The sequence below is a fragment of the Centruroides sculpturatus genome, unplaced genomic scaffold, assembly GCF_000671375.1.
Source record: "Centruroides sculpturatus isolate CEXI.00-Female unplaced genomic scaffold, Cexi_2.0 scaffold1248, whole genome shotgun sequence".
Lineage (NCBI taxonomy): Eukaryota > Metazoa > Arthropoda > Arachnida > Scorpiones > Buthidae > Centruroides > Centruroides sculpturatus.
Window position 1 is genome coordinate 112,334 of NW_019385387.1, and position 24,725 is coordinate 137,058.

Consider the following 24,725-nt stretch of genomic DNA (forward strand, 5'->3'; position numbering starts at 1 on the left):
TAAGTAATTACTGTATATCATGTATTTTTAATTGTTAGAGCAAAGAAAACATTGTTTTTAACAATACATTACCCACTTTTATTTGTGCAATCAATAGTATAATAATAAATATATAATTTGTTTAAAATAAACATAATTCTTAAAGATGTAAATCCATTTAGAAAGTCTAAAATATTAAAATATTTTACTACTTTTATATAATCATGCCATTGTGCAAGTTTTTGGGAGAAACTGAAAATGATTTATATGGTAACAACAATGAATACATAATAATTGAATAAAATGTTTAATATTAATGAGTATGGATTTACATTTATTAGAATGGCATGTAAAACATTCTACACAAAATATAAAAAAGTTCTTAAAATTAACTCGATTGCTTTAGAATCTAAACAAATCAAATTTCAACAATTTAATAAATTCAATAACTGAAAAAGTCTTTCACATAATATTCGATATATGCAATTTACAATATTTAAAATTTTCAACTGCATTAATTTAGCTTGCCTGTATAGTCCTTATTTTCAATGTTTGTTTCATCAGTCACTGAAAATATGCACATGTATATATGTGGCAAAATAAAACAAAACATTCAGAGGAAAAAAAAATGACGATGACATGTCTTAGGTACTACTAGCAAATTAACCAGATGATGATGACCATGATCAACAGACTAGTCTTATGGCTTAATGAAAAGAACCACGGAATCCTCGGCTTTGTTGAAAGCCGTGGCCCTGAAAGTTTCGATTACCAAATCCTCTCCCGCGGTGAAATCCGCGCCCGGATGACATTCCCTGATCGCGAAATCCGCGACCGGGAGATCTACCGCGATTGAATCCCCTTCCTCGACCAAATCTTCGGTTGGGAGACATCTTACGACTACGATTGAATCCACGTCGTGGAAAATAGGATCTTCGCGATTTGTAACCATGATCTGAAATGTAAATAACAAATAAAATTATTTAATAACAAATTCCACAATTTCTATTTTCAATTATTCAATGTTTTAATACAGTCAACCTCCCTATAACACTGTTGATAATTCCATTTTATATGAATTCCATGTTGTACGAGTCACTTAGATTTTACAAATACGTGTGCTGGGCTGTGAACGGCTCACGTATTTGTAAAATCTAAGAGACTCGTATAACACGGAATTCATATAAAACGGAATTATCAACAGTGTTATAGGGGGGAGTCGACTGTAAACCTGTTTAACTTGAATCCTGAAAAATTTAAATTAATTAAAATTAACCGCATTTTAAATAATTATGTAATTAAATAAAAATAATTTTATTTTAAGTTATAATAAAGCAATAAAAATGAAATTCTTAAAAAAGATAGGTATATGGTCCATACATATAAAATACATTATGAAAATTATTAATTAAAAAATACTTTAAAATAATATATTATGACAATGTTGTTCTATAAATTCAAAAAATATTTTTACATCATTAGATCCATATCACAAATTTGATACAAAAGCTTTAGAAATACATGACTTAACTGGTACTGGTAAACATATCAATATTTAAAATAAATTGCTTCTACAAATACATAAACACTATTTAGAAGTAAACAACCACAAAAAAAATATGTATTCTATATAATATATATATATTTTTTATTATTATAATCATTATGTCAGTTATTATACATAACAATTGCACAATTTGAAAGCATCAAATTGCGAATAATTACTTGCTAAAAATATTAATTTTTACTGAAATATGCACGTAAATTTAATTTTGTGCATTGTTGTGCATTACTTTTTAATAGCAGCTGACAGAAGTAAAAAAAAAAAATTGAATGANGGAAGCCTGATATTTGATCCGGCACTGTCATAGGCATCCGCAGAGGGGGCCAAACGAGGCACTTGCCTTCCCTTGCAATTGAGTAAAACACTCCATAAACTATAAACGTAAAAATAACAAGGTAAAAGTAAAATTATTGATTTTTCATTTTGCACTGTTAGGTAGTAGCAACAGGAGTATGCCATTCGGATTTATTCTACATTGAAGGTGGAAGGGACGATTTCCCTTTTCCTTGTATTCTTGGTCACGAAGGAGCAGGAATTGTAGAAAGTGTAGGCAAGGACGTAACAAACGTAAAGCCAGGTGAGCATATCTTTTAAAAATTTACTTTAGATTTTAATTTTTTAAACAATAATAATAATAATTCTATTATTATTACAGTGGTGTCCTGGAAACTTGACTCTCGATAATTCGACATTCTGTAAAACTTGTGTTGTTAAAAGAAATCTATAACTTAACACTAGAATCTATCATTCATCCCTCACGACACTTGATAATAGCATTAATTGTGTGTTAACAAAGAATATAAGTCTTTTTCCAAGATGTCACTACAAAACACCACAAGGCAAATGTCACTAACTCAAAAGTAGTGACTGAATAAATTTTAAGTTTAAAAAATGGTTAACTACAAACAGAAATAGTCACTATTGGTAAGTAGATATGTGAATTTGTACAAATATTTACAAAAATTCCACTATTTAGACTAGCTTCGTAGGTTTTCTCATTTTACTGTTAACACAGGAGCCAATAAAACTTATTTTTGGCAACTTGTTACCTTATCAGTCCACATTAAGTCACATTTTCAGAACACTACTGAGTATGTTCGTAAAGTTGAACGAGTTAAACATGTTAGTAACGAATCTTTCTAATAGTAGTAGTCTCACTCAGTGCACATGCTCTGCAGTGATGACATTTCGAACGAAACTCTAACAAAGTTCACAAAGGAAAAAGTTAATTCACTTTGTTAAGAAAATGGTGCCTGACGACATTGATGTTTCTAAATCTAATCGAGTATTTAAACTGTGAATTAAAAGGTGAAATGATAGAAATAACTGTCCACCCGAAGCAATGTAAGAAAAATATTTCGGATAAGGCTGCACTAGCAACATTCATATCTTCGATTTTAGAAACAGCCATTTAGTTATAAACGAATCGATCGAAAAGTCTAACGAAATAAGAATAACAATGACGTCATTCTCGTTTAACTTGTTCGAATTTACGAATGTACCCTACAGTCTGTGTATTAACAAAGAAAAAAAAAATTTCTTGTTAAAGGATACAATTCTTCATCTTATTTCAATCTATCAAGTTATTGTTAATTTTATTACAACCACTGAACACTAGTAGCTGATTGTAATGCCTTACCAACGGGCTGGCTATGTAGAGAGTTCCAGGTTTTCTTCACATGTAAACACCTAAATAGGGGCTAGTTTTGCATAAAAATTCTCCCAGAAGACACTTTCCCTTGACAAACTGCCTGTGTGTTGCATTATCTTGAACCACCAATCAAATTTAATTTTAGTTTTAGTATGTTACACAACTACTAGCACATAAAGAATGATTTTTAAAATACAACACTACCGTCCCCAGTAGTGTTGTAGTGGAACATGTTTTACTTGTTTGGACAAATTTTATCATCAATACAACACAGACCTATTATTTTAATTCAGCCTAATGTTTTGTTTTTCTATTTCTGAAGAATTTCTGAGTACTTCTGAGTAATTACGTACCTCAAAGCTTGTTACCGGAGCTGAGTAACAAGTAACAGGCTTTGAGATATGTAATTAACTGTATTCTAGTGTTGAGAAGTGTGGATTTGTACTTCTGAATATTCATTAAACTACTCAGAATTAGTAAAAAATAGATTAATTAAAATTAATAAAAATAAAATTTTACATAAATCTAAAATTAGCATCAAGAGACTAACTTTTTGATATATGGTACTTATTTATTTCAAATCTTAAAAATTTATTTAGAAATTCCACATTACTTAAATTATAATTCATTCTTTTTCTTCTCAAAACAGTGTCCTTTCAACAAACATCTCTTATTTCATAACTTTGGAAATATTTTACAAAAAAAAAAAAAATTAAAACGACAAACATTTTGTTAGACTGAAATCTGGATTACTAGATAATGACTTTAAACATTTAAATTCATCAATCAAAGATGTATATCCTGTGTCTATCTAAACTAGTGGATAATCCTTTAGTGCCTTCTTTTTATTCAAATGTTAATATGATTATAAAATTAACTCAAGCTTCTGTCAAATTATTATTTTAGTCAGCAAAAGCTAAGAAACTCTCAGATAATATTTAATACAAATTTCAGCTTGTTTTTCAATTAAAAAAAAAATGATTGGCTAGTAAGGTTGACGTAATGTTATAATTGCATTAGCTATACAGGGAAACTGGTTAATCATTTTTTTGAGACTAATAGAAATCTAAATATAATTGCTTTCTTAGAATTTTAAGTTTTAATACATCCATTCTAACATAAATCAATTAATTTCTCAAAGATAATTTTTATCTTCAAAATATTTGATTTTTTTCAAATATTGCTTTATTCCAATTCTGTTAATTTTGTTTCTTTTGTAAATTTTTTGTCTGATGGAGATTATTAATATTAATAAAATTAAAGACAGTCTGCCTAAAAGGGACCAGCATTTATTTCTTGTGTTCCAGACTGTACATATTCATGGTGATCGGCCTTCCTTTTTAGGCCACATGCCACCAGAATTTTTAAAAAAGTTTTTTAAAAAACACAAATATATCCAATTAAAATTATGAAATTTCTAAAAAAGGAACAGGTGACATACAGACATCTTTGCTTTTCATTCATCCTATGGGGTGTTTCTGCTTTTATCTACTGGAACAAGTGTTGGAAAATGTAGATTTTGGAAGCTTTCCCCTGGTGACGATAAATATCAAATTTTTCTTTTGTAAATTTTTTCATTCAATGGAGATTATTAATATTAATAAAATTAAAGACACTTTTAAAGGACTTTTTTAAATTCTGGTGGCATGTAGCCTAAAAAGGAAGGTCAGTCACCGTGAATACGTATAGTCTGAAACACAAGAAATAAATGGTGGTCCCTTTTAGGCAGACTGTCTTTAATTTTATTAAAATTTTGTTTCTGTTCAAATTAATTTACACCTAATGAAGTCTTTAATAAAAATACAGAAGTGCTTTGCTTTTTCTTATTTATTATCTTATTCAAACAAAATACATCTAACATTAATATTTTCTTGTTTATTTAAAAATGATGGGTCAACATATATAAATACTAATATTAATATCTAATCAATATGTAATTCAGTATGTAATATTTGAGTGAATAATAATAATATATTCAAACCTTTCCAAGAACCTCTGCTTATCTTCAAAGAAATAAAAGTAAGAATCAAATTTTCATTCAGTATCAAAAAAAGTGTTCCTTGGAGTAGCTGCAATCTTCCAAATATATAAATAGACAATAATCATAAGCTAACTCAATGAAAGAGCCTAATAATTAAATTTTAAGACTAATAGAAATAAATTCCTATCAAAAACTGAAGAATCCATCCAGCCTAGCTGTCAATACAAATTCTTTCATTTATCTGATTTTAGAATAATCTGGTCAAATTTTAAGGAACAGAATCGAGAAACAAAAATATTTAGGAAGGCGATATCATTCAGAGAAAATATAAAACATTTTAAATAATAAAAATGATCCTTTCCATGTTTTACTTGTCCCAGCAGCATCAATCTTCATTATAACTGTACCAGTGTGTGTAATTTCTTTTTTCATTACCAATGCCATTCTATTTGATTTACTACTATTTTCAACTTATTCTTGCTATTTCTTATTTTTTGAATTTTATGTATTTAGTCAATTTTACATGGAGTTGTTCTATTCTTAAAAGTAATTCCACTGAAATTGGCTGTACTGCCAAGTTGTGCCTTCCTCCATGTTTCACCTCCCATCCCTCTTCCACTTCACGACCATTACCTTCTATTACATCAGTCTGCATACCTATTGTTCCAAAGTTTTTAAACTGCCGGTATGGTTTTCACCCTGGTAATAACTAGGTGCAATGAAAATAAACTTTTCTGATAAAATCCTTTTTATAAAATGTAAAAACACTAGATGCCAAATGACATTACAAAATTAACCTCACAACTATCATATAGAAATCCTTTTTAACACAAGCTCTGAAAAATTCATTCCATAGTACCAAAGTAGACTGAAATTGATGAAAAAATATTGTGCTAAATTGTTTACATCTGGGCTTATACATTATAGATGTCAATTTTTTAGTTAATGACTTAGCCTATCAGTCAGGATCATAAGAGTTCTAGACTTCTAAAGTTCTTCAAGATCTTTCTCAAAGAGCCATATGCAAGTCTGTTGATTGATCCCATTTAGTTTAAGACTGTCAAACTAAACTATTAACAAATTTGAAACTTTTCTGGCTAGAGATTTCAATTCCATAATCCTTCTAGGATTGTTCATAAATATGGAATATTTTTATTCTCCTTAACAGATTACTTTTATTAAATCCAGAATCAAAGAAGCAATATTAATGATATAAAATTATACCATTAATATAATATGATATCATATGCAGTTATGGAAGTGAACATAAAATTAAAATAAAATTATAAAGGTTAGTAATTATAACATTGATGTAAGAGTGTTGAAAATAATTAAGTTAAAATATTTAATATTTTTCCAGATTTAGGATGTCAAAAATTATAAAGTTAATTGTTATTTATTCGTTTCTTTCTTGATATGAAATTATTTGTTAAATTTCTTCTGATTTTAACTCGTAAGTAAAATTTTATTATTTTTATTAATCATGAATTGCAAAAAGACAAGTGAAAAATTAAAAAATGACTAGAATCACAATGGAACTAAAAAAAGAGATTGTTGAGAAATATGAAGGTGGCATGCATGTTCAAGATTTAACTGTTGGATACTGTATTCCGAGAACGACGATATCGACAATCATGAAAAATAAAGACATTATTAAATTTGCTAACATTGCGAAAGGGGTTAAATCAATTTCTAAACAGAGATCAAACACATTAGATCATGTTGAGAAATTGCTTTTGCTTTGGATAACTGAAAAACAGTGCACTGGCGACAGTGTATCAGAAGCAATTATTTGCAAGAAAGCTAAAAAGATACATGCTGATCTCATGAAAAATCAAACAGGAACTAGCCAGGAAAACGAGGTGTTTAAAGCCAGCCATTTTTTTTTCATGAGAACGGATTAATCATTTTTACATTACTTCTTATGGGAAAGGTTGGTTTGGTATACGTCCTATTCGGTATAAGTCCAAATACCAGGAACGGATTAAGGTCGTATATCAAGGTTCCACTGTATTTCCATTGCAAACAAACCCTAAATGCTCTCTCTGAGTTGATTTCCTCTAAGAATTCAGTCTTTGTATCTGCTTTTTGCTACTTTAACTTCATACATTCACAAAAAATACAGTGGGTGATCAGTTAATGAACAGATCGGATAACGAACACTTTCGCAAAAGATTTTTATGATCGGACAACGAACAGATGTTTGGATAACAAATACTTCAACTTCACTGAACAAACACAAGAAGAAGCGACGTAAAATAACAAATACTGATTGGTCTTCCTTTGTCTTCAGGCAACAATTCGAAACTTTTCAGAGTGCGGGAGAAATCGACATCCTACCCAGTATATACTGATCGGATAGTATTCCCCCGAACTTTGAAACTCTCCCTTGTAATTCCACCCTTTTATATTTCTGACAGAAACAATTCTTTTACGTTTTCTTCTGAAAATGCAGATTTATGCCGATATCTGCTATTAAAGATCTTTTGAAGAAATGGGAGGATATCAGAACAATGGTCTTAAAATGGCATCCAAACCAGGTTGAGATTAATAGGCCTAGGGATCTCTACAATTACAATGCTATTAATTACTTCTCAAAAATCATGAAGAAGACAGAAAAGCAATTGACATTGGACAGATTCTTTAACCCCCCAAAATGGAAAAAACATGACTAATAAAAATGCAAGACTGTGTATATATGTATTTTTATTACTACATATAAATAAATGTAGTAAGAAAGTATATATTTTTTATTTTTTGGGGGTCTCCAGAACAAATTAATCAAATTCCCATAGAAACCTATGGTAAATAGATAATCGGTTAACGAACAATTCAGATAGCAAACATAGTCTTGGAATGGATTATGTTTGTTAACCAATCACTCACTGTATACTTTCTTAAAGTTACTTGCTGAAATTTGTAAATTTTGTGGTAATTAACAAAAATTTTCCTATTATTAAATAATTTAAATTTAACTAAGCCTTTTTTTTAATCAAAGGCCCCTCTGACAAAATATTATTTAGAATCTAATTATATCATATTAAAACCAATGATAAAATTCAGAACCTTTGGCAGCTATTTTATCCATTAACAATGACTGCAGAATTGCTGTACCAATTATTAATTTTATAAAAAACCTGCATACATGAAACCATGTGTACACAGTTTTTTTAAATAATTTCGGTGTGGTGAGTGGTTATTTAATAATTTTATATTATAACTTTTTAGTTTCTCATATAACAGGAAAACCAGATGAAATTCCATATTTGTTCAAAGTTTCCTCTGTTTCTAAATACCAATTTCTCTTAACTTCATCACTGTGTTACTATATGATTTTACTTCTGACCAAAATATTTTAAGACTTTGTTACTTCTAAAAATAAAAATGGCACATCTCATTAATTAATGATGTTTATTCTAAATGTTCAAAGATCATGATGGAGAGCATATGCTGGTATATTTTTCTCTAGCAGAAATAAATTTCTAGTAAATTGTAGTTATATTACACAGATAAAACTGAATTAATATATCACCCAATAGGAGCTGCATAAAATAGTAAAGTAAAAATTATTGTACTTATTAAAGCATTTTCTTCCTAAAGTCTGAGGACCTCTTCCAGTGATCACTGACAACCTGCATAAAAATTTTTTGCTATTCATCCTTGGTGGGCAAATCAATTGTTCAGGGAAATTCCATGTTCTACCTGACCATTAATACATTTGATGGACCTGAATCATTTTGATCACGGAAAATTTTTATTTATAATTCTGCATGTGCAATGTCAAAAAACTCTGAGGTTGTTGCTGACAGCTGCTATTTTTCAAACAGTGATTTGATTTTTTTTTATTGTTTTTGTTCAGTTTCTGACAGTCATAGAAAATTTTATCAAAAACTGAAATTATTTGTTTCTGAAGATGAGGAAGAATATGTGTTATATCTTAGATCCCAATGGCAGCTTTGGCAGCTAAAACTGCACTTTTCTGAACAGTTTTCTTTTCAGTCAATCACATGAAAAAATAAGCCATTATCTTTCATTTCTGAAGATATATGAAACATCTGGAAATAAGCTGATTGTTGTCCAATTAGTCAAACATTTGTTGTTTTGTGTGTACTAGGCCTAATAATAAACATTTATTCATAAAATATAAAACGAGATGCATATCAGCCTCAGTTTAAACAAGAAACTTACAAACTGGGAGAGCACTGTATTGTAATCCATAACAGTCAGAACACTTTCTTGAGTGTTTATACAATTTACTGGGAGACCACCCTTGGTTGAATTGCATTCTTTGGCCAGAACTCAATGCACCAAGTAGCCTGAATTTATAGTCGAGGCCTTACATTGTTCCAGAAGTTCCAATACAGTATGGACTATTATAAAACATGAAGTAACAACATTATGCTTATACTGCAATACTTATGTATGATTTCTATTTCAATAGTGAGTGATCCTTTGTTTAGCATTGTGATATCGTAATTTTTCAGATCATGATGATAACCCCTAAATAATATTCAAAACCAACCAATTTTACCAAAAAAAATTTTTCCATAATGGAACATATTCAAAACTTAAAAATAAAGACCCTAATCATCATCATCATGTTCCTATTACTAAAAATAATTGTTTAATTTAATTTGAATTGTAACATTTCATTTTTTAATCTTAGTTGGAAATTATCGTCTTTAAATATTTTAATTCTACCATTTAAATTTTGAATTTGATTATTAAATGCTTAATTATCCTTACATATTTCTATAAAATCTTATCTCAATTCTTGAATCAAATATGTTAATCAATAATATATCTTTCAAATGATTATGTGTATTGTAGCAAAAGTTGACACATTAACCATTTCTTTCTGTTCAATAATAATATTTTCTATTATCTCATTATCAATACAAATAATCCAAAATAACAATTTTTAATTTCCTTCAGTGTTGATATTTTCAGATGTTTTTGAGATTTAACATTAACTTTAAATGTAAATTGTTAGCATTCCTTTTATTTTTTGTTTCTCAATTCATTTCAAAGGATATATTGCTATCTTCATTCACTAAGAGAAGTGGGTGAAGGCAACTTGGATTATTAATTAATATTCTATTCCAGGCATCAATAACAAAAGTTCTTAAAAATGTAAGTTCTAACTGTTGATAAACTGAGCTTTCATAAAACACTTATTTTCTATCACAAAGGAATTCCTTACTTATGAAGTAAAAATCACATCAACACCAAAGACACTGCAAAGCTCTCACCCATTTTATACAAATTAACTAACCTCATGAAAATAACTTTTTCTCAACAAGTAAAGTAAAATAAACATGCATTTACAGAGAAAATATAACAGAAATTTTAATAAGTAGCAATTATTGCACTATCTTAAATGAAATTGATAACATTTATGAAAATAAATAATATTTCCAAATTAAAATTCTCCATGCTTAAAAGCTTTTCACAAATTTTGAAAATAAGCCTTAAAAATGGTGTATTTGATATTCTATTACCCATTCTTGACCTGTATTTATTGCACAGTATTCTTGCTGATAAAAAAAACTGATTCTGCATTAGTTAGGGGAATAACTGACAAATAGTCTTAAAGAAACTGCAAATTTTTCTCCCTACTTTCAAGAAAATCATTTAGCTCTTGTACTATTGTTAATGCTAAGCCATTTAAATTACAGTAGATGAAATATTTTTCTTAAAAGAAAGTAAAAATAAGCAATGACTGAATCAAATTCTTTCTTAAGTTCTCTGGATATGATGCATCAGTCTCTAAACATTCACCACTAAACTACTAAAGTAATTTATTTACATTTGGGGAAATTCTTGGAAATTCTCAAGCTGGATGGAAAATACTACATGGATTCTATGTCCTAGTGAAGGAATACTGCAACTGATTTCCACAAAATTCTGTAATGAAGACATGTAGATTTTAACACATTAATTAATCAACAAAAATACAAGTTAAACATTTCTCTAATATGAATGTTCACAGTTGTATAGGCAGTGCTCATTGCTCATTTTACCATTAGGCATCATAAGCAACTGCTTAGAAAACTAAAAAAAAGGCATCCATGCATTAAAAAAACAGGCTGCATATAATGATCCAATATTTGTTTGAAGTGTGTATGCTTTATTTGTATTTATCAATGTAACATGATGATTTTCACTTATTTGATACATGTCCAAATTATAACATTCAGGAGTGCACTGAAATATTACCTAGACATAAACTAATTCTGATAGTAGTACTGTGTAGGTATCAAAACTATTCTAATATTGTTTTATATATAAAATGTATATATTATTTTATATTTGATATTAATTATATCTAAACGAAACACCTTATATGAACTATCTTTTCGTGCAATATATTTATTGATTAAAATTTTAGTAATCTCAAAACATGACAATCTACTCAGTCCAGTGGAGAGAGAGAGAGAGAGAGAGAGAGAGAGAGAATGATATAGTCCCATATATCTTTCAGTAATACAAAACTGAAATGCAAATTGATCAAATTTCAGTCTTTAATGGTTATCCAAATGGCTTGATTGGGAAAGGTCTTTCATTATTTCAACAAATACAAATCCCAGAATTTCATGATTGACATCTATCAGATTTTGAAACTGCTATTTTGGAAAGGATTACAGTGCTCTTTCAAAATATCTGAAAGTCTGCAAAAAAAAAAAAAAAAACAAAAGTTCAAACTTGACCATAATAGAGAGAAGTTAGACTTTCAAGGAAAATTTTTATTTAAATAAATACCAAAAAATTTACTTATTTATTAGGTTTAAATAATCAGATATTGAATGTAATTAAATAAAAAAAAATAAATGGTATTAGTTATAAAATTTATTTTTAAAGTGATTTTTAGTTGGTAATTTGTAAACAGGGATGGATATTTTAAAAATTCTCCACTGAAAAATATAAAAAGATCACTCTCTTTTCTTCATTTTTCTAAAAATATCTACTGAAATATATTTGTTTATGGATATATCCTAATGTTGCTCTAATTATTAGCAGTATTTCAAAAGGATTTTCATGTGTTAATTTCAAAAAGCATTTTTAAAAGGCAGTACTATCAAATATTAAAAATGCTGTCTTCAAAACAAAAATTGAATGAAACTTCAGTTAACAACAAATTATCAGTAATTTTCAAAAATATTTTGATTATTCTAGAGATTAAAAAAGTTTTTCATATTCACCATAACAAAACTAAAGATACAATTTATTGAAAGTGAGCCAAGTTTTAAGACACCACTATCAGTAGCTTATAACAAACTTATCATTTAATGCAAGCATGGATAGAATCTAATCCAGTAAACAAAATGGATAATATGTATTTTATATGTTAAATATTAAAAATCTTGCATATTTGCATGTTTTAAATTTTGAATGATGTTATATCAATACATATAAACACTACCTGAGTTATGATTGGCATTACTAGCAAAATCATTTTACAACGATGATATTTCTCCAATAGAAAGCATATTCAAGGATACTGTCAAAATTATTTACTGATGGGTGGCCACTAATCTTACCATATTCATTCATCTGCCTTCTTTTGTAACTCAAAACTTCAAGTTTTGTAGCATAACAATTGTATATTACTTCAACTGTATGAGATGTCCAATTGACATTCCTTTTCAATTATATTCCATGTTTCTCATTTTTGTTCATTAGAAATAAATTTTTTTTCTTATTCTTTGTAACATTTTTACATTATTCAAAATTTCTAATAGAAATAGAAGTTAGCTTTTATAGAAATTTGTAAAATTTTTATTTTCTCCATTGCTAAAATGACAAACTGCTAACAAAACAAAGCATGCATTTTCATACTTTGGGTAATCTTGCAAAAACTTCATACCTCTTGATAAATCATACTGTTTCTTAGAAAATTCTGACTTCAAAGAAGAATCAGTTCAGCTAGAATTAAGTAACTAAAAACAACAAAAATAGCATTTTTAACTTCAGAAAACACATTTAATTATAAATGTTTACAACCTACTTAAGGTTATCCCAGATAGCAGATATAAAAAGATTTAAGATGTTTATAATTAAATGTGCTTTCTAGAATTAAAATGGTTGTTTTAGTTATATTTAGTTTTTAACCAGTTTCCAATTAAAACTGTACAATTAAATTAGCCTGATAAATACAAAACAAAAAGTGAGTCTGGAACAGCTCAGATTAGTTGGACCTCAAATTATATAATTCTCATTTCCAGACTGTGATTATGGCTGTAAGCGTTTCCTTTCTGAATTGCTTAAAAGGTGTCTACAAAAGTCTGCCAATTTGATGATTTCAAAACCAAAAATAATGAATACAGTAGAACATCGATTTTCCGAAAGTCAATCATCCGAAAGAATTCCAGTCGGCAAATTTAAATTTTCGCCAGTACTGTGGCGCTTCAATCTTTGGCTATGTCTTGGGCTACTCAAATATTTTACATTTTTGATATTAAATTAACATCTGAAGTATAATTTTTTATTATTTTTATATTTTTTCAATATATTTATTTTGTTTCTACAAAATAAAAAAATAATTTTTAACGATACAATAGTCTTTGTTAGGTTTAACATCGATGAAAATTCAACGCAAAGCGACACGCAACGGATAAAAATTTCAACATCGGATACGTTAAACTATTTTTTCTTACGTAAATCAGTTATCTGAAATATCGGTTATCCGGACAACCCCAGTCCCCAACTGATTCGGAAAATCGACGCTCTACTATAAATATAAAATTTTATCTGCATATTTTATAAGCAAATGATGGTATAATTCAGTCCACATGTTCATACAACAACCATTTCTTTTTTTTAGTACAGTCGACGCCCCCTATAACACTGTTGATTTTTTCATTTTATATGAATTCCATGTTGTACGAGTCACTTAGATTTTACAAATACATGTGCCGGGCTGTGATCGGCTCACATATTTCTAAAATCTAAGTGACTCATACAAAACGGAATTCATATAAAACGGAAAAATCAACAGTGTTATGGGGGGGTCAACTATAATTAGATATATGATTCTAATAGCTGGTTAAATAACAGCTGGCAAATAGCATATGTATGTTAGTTAAATAATTTGGCCATCCCAATATAATATCAACATTCATATTATTATTATTATTGATATTAATACATAATATTGATACCAATTTTATACTCACCTTTTCAGAAGAATTTACTGTATTATTCACTGTAACTTAATAATAAAATTTTTTTTTTTTTTTTAATTAGCCATTGTTTTGTTTTACTTGGACATTCAGAATTTTTAATAGTTTATTTTCAGCGTATATCCCTCAAAAATTATGAAAGTTTTGCTCAAGTTGTTAAAAAACTAATAAAATACAGTGGAACTCCGGTTAACGAACGTCCTGGTTAACAACCAAATCAGTTAACGAACTTTTATTTTGTGAAAATTTTTTCTCGGATAACAAACAAAATTCGGATAATGAACGTAACGGTATTTTGTGTCAAATTTTAGTTGGTGTTAGGCATGTGTGAGTTAAGCATTGCTTTTCCGAGTGCTTGTGCTATACTTCTTTTTTCAGTTTTGTGATTTATATATTTAATCAATATGGCATCCAAGAAAGAAAAAAGTCATAGTGGCAATAGAAAACGACAACGCAATATAAACGACAATGCGCTATCGCATTTGAGAAAAATTTTGAAAAGAGTAAGACAATCAACTTTAGATCAATTTCTTGTTCCTTATGGAAAGAGTTTGTTTGTTTGTTAAGTTATGGCAATGCAACACTTGGGCGATCTGGGAATGTCTTCAACTGGGAATACAACACTAGGGGGAATGCCTTCTGGGAGGTGTTTTTAAGGGAAACTGGCCCCTATTTAGGCGTTACACAAGTGGAGAAAACCCAAAAAACTCCATGTGGCCAACCCGTCTGAGCAAGGTGCGAACCCACAAACGAACTCCCCATGTTCAAGGTACGAAGACCGCTTAGTCACTGGTGGGTTTTTTTACTGAAAGAGACTTCGACTCAAAGAATCTTCTGATGAAGTGCTACCCATTATTTTTTTGGAGGGGATTCCCCTTCTAAGCATTAAGGTTCGTATATCTCCACTTTTCTGCCACCAACTATAACAAACGAAGGTATGTACAGTGCTATTTTATTACACAAAGTTTACATGTTTGTTGCTGTAATGATAGATACTACATTTTCCTACATTTTCATGAAAGAAAATCTGCTGTATATTACAAATAAAATCACAAAAATTTTGGAGACTAGAACGGATTAATCGCATTTGCACTAATTTCTATGGGAAAAATTGCTTCGGTTAACGAACAATTCAGTTAACGAACGGAGTTGCGGAACGGATTAAGTTCGTTAACCGGGGTTCCACTGTACATGCAAATGTTTCAACAAAAAATACTTCACAAAAAATGAAGCTTTATATTCATAACTTGCAAAATTTTAAACACAGTTGAACCTGTCTATATCAACCATGTTTATCTGAAAATTTATTTTCCCCCTGCATTTTCAGCCTAAATTCAATATACTTTCAATGTTTATCTCAAATTATTTTCTTCCAAAACTTCTATCTCAAACTATGGACTGAAGTGTCAACTACAGATTCAAAGCTCAGCAACTATATTTTTATAACATAAATTGCAATTGAGAATCATCTCTTACAACACGGTACATAGTTGCAATTAATGTTACTTTTCTCTGATTGGCTACAAGTTTGGCTTGCATCCTATTGGTTGAAGAAAGCCAGGCATCAGAAACTATTGACAAACTATTTCTGTTAAGGTATGTCAAAAATGATTTATTTATATTTAATACAGGTATGTACTGTACTTGCTATTGTATTAATAAAATACCATACTTCCAATCAAACCTATTACTGTTTAAACTGTAAAACTCTAAATTTGCAAAACGTTGAGTCCTACATAATGAAATCAGGAATATTTAAAATTCAGAAATTCTATGTTTCAGAGGTATGTAAATAGAGATCTAGAAATATTGAGTATTTAATTTGTACACAATTCTTTTTTATAATATTTAAGTAAAATTCAATTATATTGTAACTTTATAAAGACAATTTTTTGGAATTGTGGACACTTTTTGCCTGACACTTCTCAATTTGAAACTATCAATGAAATTATGTTTCAATGACAGTTTGAAAATAAAAACAGTTAATTGAAAAATATTAATTAATTACTGTTTAAAGATTAAATCTATCTATTTGGCACGTTTTGTTTTTATATTGTCTACATAGACCATGTTTTTAAACAAGACTTATTATACTGGTGTAGTTTCAAATTAGCAAAGGGAGAAAGTTTTAGTCAAAAATAATACAAAAAGTATATATATTCAGCTGTGAAAATAAAAATACTTATTACTTTATTAGATAATTACTATTTATAAAAAAGGTCTAAGCGAACAATATAAAAACAAAATTTGAAATATTAAGGACAGAAGCATAAAGAATTAATATCTATTTGATATTTTGGAGGAATGTTGTCTTATCTGAAAACTGTCCAAGAAGAGAGTAACTCTTCTTTATTTCATCTTCAAAATCATAAATTTTATACACAAATAAAAAAAAATTTTTAAAGTTTTCCATACAGACTTAATATGTATTATTTTGTGTTACAATTTTGACAATTTATAGGTTCATCATATATAGTTATACTTTTTATTTAATTATTAATTTAACATTATTATTTTTATAATCATTTACTTTTTTAAAAAATTGCCTATCAGTCAAAAATATATTTTGACTGATAGGCAATTTTTTCTGTCTTCAGCTGAACTTTATCATCAATATTACAATTAGTTTTTTTAAATATAATTATCATCAACAATACACAAACTGCATACATTTTTAAAATATTTCAAACTACAATACATATAAATTAAAAAATTTTCACTAATACTATATTCATTTTCCATTTACACTTGTCGTATTCTGTGTATATTTTATTTTTTTACTTATATTATCTATTTAATTTTCACTCTTTTTACCACTATATAAATATAAAAATATAAAGATAAGAACAGCTGAAGTGTAATAAAGTGACAGGAAAGTAAAATGTAATAAAAAACGTGAAAAGAGATTAAAATAGATAAACTATTTTAATCTCTTTTCACATCTCTTTTCACAGGCGTATAAATCTGCAGAAAAAATGAAAATTAAATAGAAAATATAAATACACAGAATATGACAAGTATAAATTGAAAGTGAATGTACTAATGAAAATTTTTTAAATTTATATGTATTGTAGTTTGAAATAATTTAAAATGTACGTAATTTATGTATTATTGTTGATAATTATATAACAAAAAAACTATAATTGTAATAATGTAATATTAACAACATATAAAATTCAACTGAAGAGGGAATGTAGCCAAAATATATTTTGACTGATAAGCAAATTTTTTAAAAAGAAAATGGTTATAAAAATAATAATATTAAAGGTATAACCATGTATGATAAACCGAAAAACTAAGTTAAAGTGGTAACACAAAATTTAGAGATACAAAATAGAAGGGCAAGAAGTATTAGTCAAAACTCTCATTTTTATTTCCCTTTCAAATTTATTTCCCTCATTTAAAAAATTAAGCTTGTGTGCAGTGGTATAAAACTGTTTCTTAGAAATGAAATTTTAATGATCTAATGAATTACGCATTAAATAGAATTTTTTAATATTAAATTTAATATTGTGTTTTTTANCCTTGGCCCACAGTTTCTCACATAGTCTTACTTTAATTAATGACAAAGATATAGATTGATTTTCATTTTTATAAACTGTATGGAAAGAGGATTGTCTAGAGATGGGGTTGGCAACCTTTTGGTGGTGTTGTGCTGAACCTAATTTATAGCGACACGGTTCTACTAATTTTGTTATATATACAGTATTATCAAAATTGGTCCAGTTATAATGGACTTCAAAAATATATAATTTTGAAATTAATGCTTTAATTGAATTATATTCTTACATGTAGATGGTGACTTACATGTAGATGGTATATACATCACATCACTAAAGTATCGTGACACCTATAAGATGTAAGAGTTTTTAGCTATAACTTATCTCTCATATGAAATAGGAAAAAATAACAACAGATCTGAAATCCTCAAACTTTTCTACATTAGAAAAAATATTTTATTTTAGACTTTGAAAATTTTCACATTACTAGAGTATCCAGACAGAGGAAATAAATAATGAATAAACAAAATTTTATACCTTTAAAAACAAGTTGCACCTCCTTTTGCCATGAGTACAGCTTCTAAACCACTAGGCATTGATCAACCAATTTTATTGTAATACTTTCGTCTATTAAATTCCAAACTCTGATGATGATGTTTTAAGATCAGTTTTATTTGTTATTCTGTTCTGATAGTCAATTCAATGTCATCCCATAAATGCTCAATCAGGTTTAGGTCAGACAATTATGGAGGCCAGGGAAGCACTTTTATACAGTGCACATCAAGAAACTCTCTCTGACTGATTTCAAAGTATGCTTCAGATTGTTGACATGCTGGAAAACAATCCTCAAACTAACTTTAATTTTCTTACCGATTTCTAAGCATTTCCATTTAAAATCTGTTTATACACATGCTGATTCATTATTTCATCAATGAATTCCAGAGTTCTAGCACCATTTTTATACATAAAATCCCAAACTAGCACTGAACTGCCTCCATATTTTCTACATACTTTTAGGTGGTCATCTGAACCAAAAACATTGAATTTGGATTTGTCTGACCACAATGTTATTGGTTTTGTATAAAACTCTTTTGCAAACTAACCTTTTCCACTGGTTTTTTTTTTTTTGCTGATAAATGGTTTTTCATAGCTACACAACTTTTATAACCACTTTTTCTCGAAATTCTTCTCACAGTTTCTGCAATGTTTGTACTCCAAATTCTACAGAAGTTTCAGTAGCAAGCTTAGGAGCACTTATTTGTGGATTTTTTTTTTTTTTTCACTTTCCTCAAGATGGCCCATTTCTGTCTCTAGATAAATATTTCAGGGAATGCAGTTCAAGCCTTATTTATTACACTGTTTGTTGTTCTAAATTTTGTAATTATATCTTGTATTGTGGAGTTTGGAATGTGGAACCATCCTGAAAGATTTTGTGCAGATTTTCCCTTTTTCCACTCCTTAATAATGAGTTTTTTAACAAGACTGCTTAATGACATACTTAATACATAGATGTGCTTTATGATTGTCTACCAACAAAAACTTGAAAATGAAAGTTTATATCCCATTTTAATAGCTGGGTATTCAAAAAGTCAGTTGCATCCAGACATTTGAACAATATATTCACACCCTTAAGCATCTATGATTTTTACTTTTGACAATAACTAGAAGCCTGTTTCTTGTCTTGCATATTTGTATAACAAAAAATCTGTAATATGTTTCTTCATTGATTTAAACATATGACCAGTAAAAAAGCACTGCATGAAAATAAATTGTTGTTTCATCTGCATTGTAGTTATTTTTCGATTAATATTTAGAAATAATTTTTGGCCATTTTGTTTTTACCAAAAATTCAGCAAATGCAGAATCAGAACTTTTCTCCTCCTCACGAGTATGGCAGTAGACAATGTTCTCTCATTTCTCTAACAGTGTTCAATGTTATCAAATAATTGACTATTGATGCAATATTTTCCAATATTGAAATTGGAAAAACTAATTATGTTTAATGTTGTTATCAACATTTGATGTTACTGATACCCGCAATTACTAAATTTGATATTATTTTACATTACAATTTATCAATATTTAAAATGAACAATTACAAACTATTTAAAATAGAATTGCCAACTTTCATAACAAAAAATTTTGAATACAGTGTGATTGAAAAAGTGATAAGAAAAATAAAAACCTCCCTTCAAGAAAAAATGTTCCTGAATTTGTTTATTCAGAAACATTTTTTTCCTTTCCTTGATGATGATGATACACCCAGATGGCCAAGATGGTGAAGGCAGTTGCCTACTGTTCTGCATAACTCAAGGCTCACAAGATATTATTAAACACTGGAAATTGGTAATTGGTCATTGATTTGCACCTCATCAATGGGCTGGCCATGTTGGATTTTTCAAATTTTCTTCACTTTTCTAACAATTAAATGGACTGTTTCCCACAAAACTCCACCCAGAAGGCACCCTCCTTAGCAGATCACCTTTGTATTGCATTGTCTTATTCCATTAAGCTAATTCAGGGAAACCTGGGTTCAAGTCTAAACAAGCATCCCCAGAAAATTTTCATAAATGGTCCGATCTGTTCCAGATATGTCAACTGTAGTCATGTTCTCATAACTCTACAGTCCTGCATGGGCCCAGCCAAACTCAAAATGGATATGATTAAAACAAGCCCTTGTAGTATCCATAGGATAAAATGAGGAAAAGGAAAAAAAAATTGGCAGATTTATCAGGCATTCAGTTTTCCAAACAGTACGTTTTTTTTAAAATTGTTCAAAAAACTGAAAACTGCTTGAAAAGATTCTGAAAAATGAACAAGGAGTTATATTTTTTAGCTAATCTTCATCCTCATGAGAAGTTAGCACCACTAAGTTTTACTTTTTCTGTCCTGTGGGCACTAAGAGGTCCTTTTTATCAAGTCCATTGTCAATTCAGCCAAGCTCACAATGGGACATCTGGGTTGTGAGGAACAGAGTCCAACACATGTGGGACAAACTTGCCCACAAAGGATTCCTGGGTCTGCTCACTTGGATTGGATCCTGATCCTGAGTCCCCAGAGAAATAGACTAATGCCTTAACCACCTAGCTGTTTCATCATCAAATGGAAATATGTTCCCAAGTTTGTAAAGATAGAATCAGAATGCTAAAGGATCAAATTTAAATACAATAAGACCACACTTAATGTGGTAAATACGTTCCTAGATAACAAAGCATTAAACGAATCAATTGGGGACTGGGGTTGTTCAGAAAATCAATATTTCGGATAACCGATTATGTACGAAAAAATATATTAACCTATCCCATGTTGAAATTTTTCTCCGTTGCATGTCGCTGCGCGTTGAATTTTCGTTGATGTTAAAAGACTATTGTATTGTTAAAAATTATTTTTTATTTTGTACAAACAAAATAAATATATTAAAAAATATAAAAACAATAAAAAATTATACTTCAGAAGTTAATTTAGTATCAAAAACGTAAAATATTTGAGTAGCCCAAGACATAGCCAAAGATTGCAGCGCCACAGCACTGGCAAAAATTTAAATTTGCCGACTGGAATTCTTTCGTATAATTGACATTTCAGATAATTGACTTTCGGATAAACGATGCTCTACTGTAGATTTTACTTTAAAAGTTATTTTTATATTAATTTGCATAATAATATATGTTAAATAACACAAACATATGCACACAGAAATGTAAATTTCATTTTTTGTGATGAAGGTCCTGACACTTTTGAAATTCTTGTTTTTGCAATAAAGTTGTGTAGTTTCATTTGTCGCTTTCTTTTTCTTTCCTTAATTAAGCAAATGTCGGTATCAAGAGATCACATCCAAAATGCCTTGTCTTGCTTTTGCACTTCTTTCAAAATCTGGATTGCATTCACTACAATTTGATCAATGATTTTGATTATCATTACAAAACTTTTACTAAGGAAATCTGTAGAGAAATTCTTTGGGTTCTTTCTTTTCAGAATCACTATTTTCCAGTTCTACACAAATTCCTTGTTCTGCTATTTTTTGAAGGTCATCGTCGGTAAGGCTCTCACCAGAAACCTGCAGTAACTCCTCAATATTCTGCTCGTCTACATCTAGTCCTGCTGTATCGATTAGGTTGGCCAAATTGTTAACCTAACGATAAAGCGATAGTCTCTTCTTGTTGAGAATTCTTGGATACCTTCAGCCATAACTTCTTTCACATTTCGTTCATGCATTTATCAGTTAATTCTTGCCAAGCCAAGTTGATATTGCCTATGGCATCCATAATGTTATATTTTTTTTTCCAAAATTGCACCAAACAAACACAGATTTAAGGAAAGTATGGTGCTATGACGAATTGCCACCTTTTGCTGATTGGTTCGTGTTTGGGAACAATTATATTATATACGAATCAATGAAATGCCACGTTAATCTGAATCTGCGTAAATTTTGAGTTTTTTTTAAGGCTTCGAGCAGACTGTGTTATATCGAATCAGCATTAATCGAGGCAGCTTTAAGCGGGGTCTTACTGTTTTTTAAAATCATCAGAATAGTAAATATTAGAAGTTGTAAACTTGTTCTAATATTTACTGTTCCAACAATTTTAAAATATTTAAATTTGAGTGTTTAGCATTTTAATTCTATTGAACATTTTTGGCGTGATTCAGATCCTATTAGGATCGAAAATGTTTGTCATAACATATTTATATTAAATTATATTTGCTGGTATATTTTGACATTTTTGTTTGTGTTATTTGCTAATTATTTTAAGCATAAAATCCTCAGAAATAATTCACATTAAAAGATGTATCACATCAAAGGAAGTGTGAGACAAGCTAAAAGAAATACATCAGCTGAGAGGCCCAATTATGAAAGTAAGTCTTATGAAACAATCACTTCAAATTAAAATAAAGTCAAATCTTAAACATCTTCTTTGGAACACTTGATAAATTGGCAGAAATTGAAGCATGTGTTTCCAATGACTTTCTTTCCATTCTGATGCTTCGCAGACTTTCTGATGAGTATAAGAATTTTAGAGTGCCAATTGAAAGCAGAGATCAACTTCCTGAACCCAACATATTAAAGATGAAACTTCTAGAAGAGGAGATGTGAGAAGGAAGATGATGTAACAAGTAAGCAGGCAGCATGTGTGTGACACTTGAATGAAAATAAAGGCAAAGATCAACTTAACCCTAAGAAAAAGAAGCAATTCTCTTTCAAGTGTTATAACTGTAGCAAACAAGGCACAAATCCTCTAATTGTTGGTGGAACAAAAAGAAAAAAACACAACATATCTTCAAAAGAACCTAACAAAACAGCAACAATAACTACATTTGAATCTTGAGAATCTTTATCTTAAGATATCCTAAGAAAGAGGAATGATGTTTCAATAGTGGAGCAACAGCACAAGTGCCGAGACGAGAAGCAATTCATAGAAACAATGCAAATTAATCCACAAAAGGTGGCCAATAATAAAACAACTCAAGCTGGTGAAAGGGACTAAATTTTTTGAAAACCTTAAGTAATTCGAAACAAGATACGCTACTTTTGAACTATGTACTATATGTATCTGACCTTCAAGAAAATTTAATTTCAATCAGTAAGTGTACCCAGAAACACTGCACTGTCACATTCTAGGGTAAATATGCAAGCTTATAAAATACCAAAGCTAAAGATATTTTGGCACAAGGCATTAAAGGAATGGGCTTTATGTTTTAAGACAATCTACAAAAAGTTCTGTTCTAACTACTGTGGCCCAGAAGTCACTCAAAAGAAATTAATTCAAAAACGATAGATATCCAGATATGACTTGGACATCTAAATTACAGTGATCTGAAAAAATTACAAACAAAGGAAATGGTGCAATTTGACAATTCTAACAAAGAATCTCAGGCTTGTGAAACATGTATTAGAGAAAAATAGACAAGGTTACCATTTCCAAAAGAATCTTCTTCAAGTTCAAATCATGTATTACAACTAGTTCATATAGATATCTGTGGCCCAATGAAGATCAAATCTCCTGGTAGAGCAAAATATCTACACCTTTATAGATGATAAATCCAGAAGAATCTCTGTTTACATACTGAAAAACAGAAGCAAAGTATTTGATGCATTTAAAAGATATAAATTAACTTCAGAGAAGTAAACTGGACAAAAAATAAAAACAATTAGAAGTGACAACAGTCAAGAATATCAAAGAAAGGAGTTCACAAATTTCTTTAAGATGAGGGAATATAACATCAGCTCTCTGTTGAATACTCATCTCAACAGGATGGCATAACTGAACATGATAATAGAACTCTTGTTGAGATGGCAAGGTGTATGTTGATAAATTCAGAATTACTAGTCATACGTTATGTACTAAACTGGAACTCTTTTATACACACACATATATATACAAACACAATGACACCTTTTGTACATATTCCAGCAACTTTATTCAGAAATATGAATGTTTTCAATCATCTTTAGTGGCCCTTTTCAGGTTACAAGCCATTCCATTTATCAATCATTTAAAGATTGATTGAGAAATGTTCTACAGATATGATTTTTTTTAAAAAGCATTTTACATTAACCAACAAGGATTAAATTCAAATTGTAGAATAAAGTCTGCATTTAATATTAAAATAATAATAATAAGTTGAAATATGAGGCAATTTTTATGTTTTGCAAATTATATAATTTGCATAACATAAAAAATTTGCAGGTCATATAATTTGCTAAGTTAATGTAGAATGCTTTTTTTAAAAAAAGTCATATCTGTAGAATGTTTTCCAATCAATCTTTAAATGATTGATAAATGGAATGGCTTGTAACCTGAAAAGGGCCACTAAAGATGACTGAAAACATTCATATTTCTGAATAAAGTTGCTGGAATAAGTACAAAAGGTG

The 24,725-nt window shown here is 29.1% G+C and overlaps 1 protein-coding gene across 2 annotated transcripts in view; it reads right to left on the minus strand.

The window, feature by feature from the left end:
* LOC111638406 (nucleolin-like) overlaps window positions 1–24,725 on the minus strand; it is a 96,142-nt gene continuing 71,417 nt past the window's right edge. Inside the window, exon 8 of one of the 2 annotated variants that reach the window (XM_023384114.1) lies at window positions 1–934. In XM_023384114.1, the coding sequence (XP_023239882.1) occupies window positions 687–934 (248 nt within the window). In that variant the 3' untranslated portion in view covers window positions 1–686. The remainder of the gene's footprint in view (window positions 935–24,725) is intronic. The other variant, XM_023384115.1, reaches the window with a different exon arrangement.